This window comes from Engraulis encrasicolus, chromosome 18 (assembly GCF_034702125.1).
Source record: "Engraulis encrasicolus isolate BLACKSEA-1 chromosome 18, IST_EnEncr_1.0, whole genome shotgun sequence".
Taxonomy (NCBI): domain Eukaryota; kingdom Metazoa; phylum Chordata; class Actinopteri; order Clupeiformes; family Engraulidae; genus Engraulis; species Engraulis encrasicolus.
In genome coordinates, this window is record NC_085874.1 from 35,763,056 (window position 1) to 35,768,055 (window position 5,000).

Genomic DNA, 5,000 nt, shown 5'->3' on the forward strand with positions numbered 1-5,000 from the left:
CTCGTTGCCACAAACCCAAATAGGACGTGACACAGGAATGCGTCGGACGTCTTCTCTTTGTGCCGGCCCTTGTCTCACAAGACCTTGGCACTACCCAATCCAATCCATTCCTTTCGTCCCTGGAACTTTTGGCACAATTAGCAAAAGGAATTAATGCCGTACAATTCAGAATGCTCAGAGTTCAGTTTGAAGTCCAGTGTTCTAATCCACTGAAATCTGAAGAGCTGGCATTTATTCTTCTCAGAGATGTGTAACTCAAAAATTGCCCGCGGAACTCAACTACTGCAGTGCTTTTTGAATATCAGCCAGTTTTTTTCTGAGCCAAGCTGTTCTGCTTGGAAGACAACACAACACCGTGCATCTGCTGTGTGTGTGGGCTCTATCTTAGCTGGTGTGTGCTGTGTGTGTGTGGGCTTAGCATAGCTGGTGTGTTTGGGAGTGTGGGTGTCTACACTGTAGATGAATGATTCACTATCCACCCACCCACCCTCCAAAAACAAGTTTTAAAAAAAGAGAGAGAGAGAGAGAGAAAGGAGGAGGGCAAATGCTGTGTGATTGTCAGCGAGCTCATGAGTGAATTTACAGCAGAAGCGTAAAAGGCGTCCCCTGGGGAGACGCTGTACCAACACACGCTCCACCACGCACTGCACAGCACGGCATCCTCTTCCTACTCGGAGGAAGGAGGCAGATGCTGGATCAGTGCAAAATGGGTTTTTTTTTTTTTTCAATCAGTTCCTCCACTTTAGGCCATTTTTTAACCTTTTTTTTTTTAATTTTGCGTTGTTGGTAGCGGTCTTGGGACTTGCCCTAACACATTTAGTAGCCATGCTCTCATTTCCACTTAGGAGAGGTGGAGAAAGGGAAACGCGAAGAGAAAGCTTGCGAGAGAGAGAGATGTAGAAATAAATAATTTCGGAGAAATAAGGAGGCACGTTGCCAGCCTAGCCTACCCTTTAGCCATAGGCCCTCTCGCCACCAGTCGCGGCCAACCAATCAGGATGGAGGAAAGCAGGGCCCACGGAGGGCAGCCGAATGCCCCCGCACCGAGCGTACTCCAAACCTACGCGCTTCTCGTGCACTACTCGTAGTGTGGTCGCTAGGCAACGCAAACGAGCTGAGGGCGCACTTACAGGAAGTGTAAATATACTCCGCGGGCAGGCATGCAGACAGACAGACAGGCAGGCAGGCTTGTGGAGCCTCACACTGGAAAAGAAATCTGTGTCTGTTGCGCTGGGGGTGGGTGTTGGGTGGTACAACACACACCACCTGCGCTGGGAAGTGGATAACGATGAGGGTAGCATCGGGGCCGGGGAGGGGAGCAAGGAGGGTAGGGGTGGAAACGATGAGGGCTGCACTTGGGGGGGGGGGTTGTAATTTGGAGACTACCCTGGGCCTCTTGTAAGGGGCGCTGGATTGGTGCCCTGTTCGGAAAGTGCCAGGTACCCAGCGCAATAATAGCAGTAATAGTAGTAGCCATCGTAGTAGTAGTAGTAGTAGTAGTTGGAGGAGGAGGAGGAATAGTAGTAGCAACAGTGCTAAAGCTAGCAGCAATATGCACGAGTGGCACCTTGACTTTCTTATTCCATGATTTTGAACTTCTGAGCTGGCCATCTGGCATACCTTAAACTGATGCCAAATGGATGTCTTTTTTATCTTTTTTTTTTCATTAATCAAACTGTTAAAGCACATTGATATGCATGCGTTGTGTGAATTGTGCTGTACAAATAAATTAATTAGTAATTTATTAGTCAAATAAAGTTGTCATTATTGTCATCATTATTGTAATCATTAGTGGTAATCGGGTTAGGTGTTCCTATATGTGATTGTTGGGTCCTGCGTTTTTGTGCTTTCGGAGCTGAGGAGTAGGAGGGAAGAGGCCAAGCGAAGTATGGCTATAGCATGCTAAAGCACAACACGTCAATCTTGGTGCTGCTGGATCAAAAACAAATGAATATGCAGTATACAGCAAACCAGCAAATACCGATGTTGACAACACAACAAAAGGAAACTGGTAGACAGTGTAAGGAGAGGATCCTTTGGATAAGGGCTGCACAATTAATCGGGAAAAAAAATCGAAAATCGTGATATAATCGTGAAGTCGTGATTTCAATCGTGATTTAATTGTGGCAATAGTGACCTACCTTTGAGAGCGTCCGTGAAGCCAGAACATACTGATAGCTGGTGTTTCTGGCCAGAAATCTGTCCACCTAAGTTTCATGCTATTGTCTTTACATAATTATTACAATTCATTTTATTTTGCTCATCCTGTATATAATTCATTCTTGGATACATTTCATCTTGTTATAATTTTCCAAAAAAACTGCAAAAAAAATCAATAATCATTATTTATAATTGTATTTATAATAATAGAAGTGATTTTTTTCCCCCCATAATCGTGCAGCCCTACTTTGGATACTTTGCGTACTACAGCGTATGATCATGTCAGCTGCTGGCTCAGCGGAGGCTTTCAGATCGCTTTCGTAAGGCTTGCAACTTTAGGAGGAGTCCCTCTGGCTGTCAATCCCTTTTATGCTCAATTTGGTTTGTGGGTCTGTTTGTCGCCGATTGAATTTCTTCTTCTTAATTTATTATTGCTTTCTTTTCGTCCTGTCTTCTCTTGGTTTGTAGCTGTGCTGGCTTCTCACTTTCTCTTTCTCTCTCTCTCTCTCTCTCTCTCTCTCGGTCTCTCTCTCTGTCTCTTTCTCTTGTTTCTCTCTTTCTCTTGTTTCTCTCTCTCTCTCTCTCTCTCTCTCTCTCTCTCTCTCTCTCTCTCTCTCTCTCTCTCTCTCTCTCTCTCTCTCTCTCTCTCTCTCTCTCTCTCTCTCTCTCTCTCTCTCCGTCTCTCTCTCTCTCACACTTCCTATCTCTCTCTCTCTCTCTGTACAAAGATATAGGTTCGGTGGAGAAGAACTGCAGAAGAGTAGAGTAGGGTAGGGTGTAGGGCGCAGAGTGGAAGGTTATTTTTTAAGGGGGGGAGGGGGTGAGGGGATGCGTTGGGTGCCCCCAGAAATAGCTCCAGATGAATTGACGTGACAGCTGGGCTTGCACAGTCAGGCACCACTGGCCTTGGAATAGCGGAGCGTCACCATAAAACCAATGATTAGCTAACCTCCTCACCAGGGCTCACGCACTCATGCACGCACGCACGCACTCACGCACGCACACACAGAAAGACACACCATACCATACACAGACACACACATGGACAGACCTACACAGACACATACACACTCATGCACACGCATACACATAGACAGACACACACACACACACATACACACACACCATACTGCACCCCTGTTGTGCCACCCTTAAGAGTCTCAACACTGCTCTACACCACACCTCCCCTCTCTCGTCACTTCCCCAGTCTCCAGCCTTGTGTCTTCCCTCAGTGTATGTGTGTGTGAGAGTGTGTGTTTGTGTGTGTGCATATGCGTGTGCGTGTGCGTGCGTGTGTGTGTGTGTGTGTGTGTGTGTGTGTGTGTGTGTGTGTGTGTGTGTACTGGAGCAGGGGTGACGGCCCCAGGAATGTCCCCTTAGTCTAAGATTAGGAAGCAGGGGGTCGGGGTTTGATGGAGGTTTACCTTGAAGCTGTCACAGATACGTAAAGTCTTCCACACACACACACACACACACACACACACACACACACACACACACACACACACACACACACACACACACACACACACACACACACACACACACACACACACACTCCCTCCGTGTCTGACAGCGGTCATTAAGATATTCATGTGAGACACCAACTGTTTGACTACCCACCCCCACCCCACCCCCCTCTCTCTCCCCCTCTCCCTCTCAGACCCGAAAGCAACACTTGAAGCTGATATTGTCACAGCACAACAATGAATGTGTTGAAAACTCAATCAGGGGTGCGTTTCTCGACAACATCGTCGTTATTAAACAAGTTAGCAACTTGCTTCTTTGCAATGCAATTTCCTATTGGAAACCCAGCAAGTTGCTAACTGGCTAGCAACGATGGTTTCGAGAAACCAGAAATAGGGGTCCAGTAACACTGTGTACTGTGAAACAAACAATTGTTTTCTCTCCCTCTCTCTGTCGCTGCCCCTGTGGCGTCTAGGTGCAAGTACGGCTGGCAGGGGGAGTTCTGCGACGAGTGTCTGCCCTACCCCGGGTGCCAGCACGGCACCTGCACCAAGCCGTGGACCTGCAACTGCGAGAGGAACTGGGGAGGTCTGCTGTGTAACAAAAGTAAGGTGAACTTCTGTCTCTTCTCTCTCTCTCTGTCTGTCTGTTTTTTTTCCCCGTCACTTTACTGTACTATACTGTATTTCATAATTATTTAATTATTGTATTTATTAATAATAATAATAATTGCCTTGCCTATTTATATATTTAGTATTTGACGGGACTGGATCAATAACGCGTATTGCTATGGCACTTGTTAGCCTCGTGACGCAGCACCTTCAGTGTTGCTTCCAGTCAGGCCAAGAGCAATACAAATATCGTTTCTGAGCTCCCGAAAAAACGGGAACTCCTTCCGCCTTGTCGGGAAGCAAACAACCATTAGCAAACCAAGGGAGGCGGGTCAACCATGCCGTTTGAGAAATGTTAATTGTTATGCTCTTGGTCAGACCAAGTCTCGAAGAGACTTGAAAGTCGTTGATGATCAGGCTATTGTTTGTCTGTCTTCAGTCTTTCGTATCCTTAACCTCTTAAAGTTCGGGGTGGTCGGTACCGGGTTTAATGACTTGAACTTGATCTTCATTCCGCAATTGTTTAAAATCCAGGTGGTGTAATAAACCCAGGAACATTATATATCATTGGAAAGCTTAGAACCTCAGGAACACACCTAGCACTACTATACAGGGATTTGAACATATTGTATGTGCATTATTATCAATTTATTACACAATGTCACCTTTCAAATTTGACCCCCTCAAGCACCCCTCGCCTGATGTCTCCCTACCTTCCTAGGATGAGTGGACATCCAAACATGAACATATCCTTATCAGCAT

General features: G+C 46.3%; 1 protein-coding gene across 3 annotated transcripts in view; it reads left to right on the forward strand.

The window, feature by feature from the left end:
* Positions 1-5,000, forward strand: part of jag2b (jagged canonical Notch ligand 2b) — a 106,477-nt gene that overhangs the window by 51,425 nt on the left and 50,052 nt on the right. For all 3 annotated transcript variants that reach the window (XM_063223548.1, XM_063223549.1, XM_063223550.1), the window contains one exon: positions 4,103-4,233. In XM_063223548.1, the coding sequence (XP_063079618.1) occupies positions 4,103-4,233 (131 nt within the window). The remainder of the gene's footprint in view (positions 1-4,102; positions 4,234-5,000) is intronic.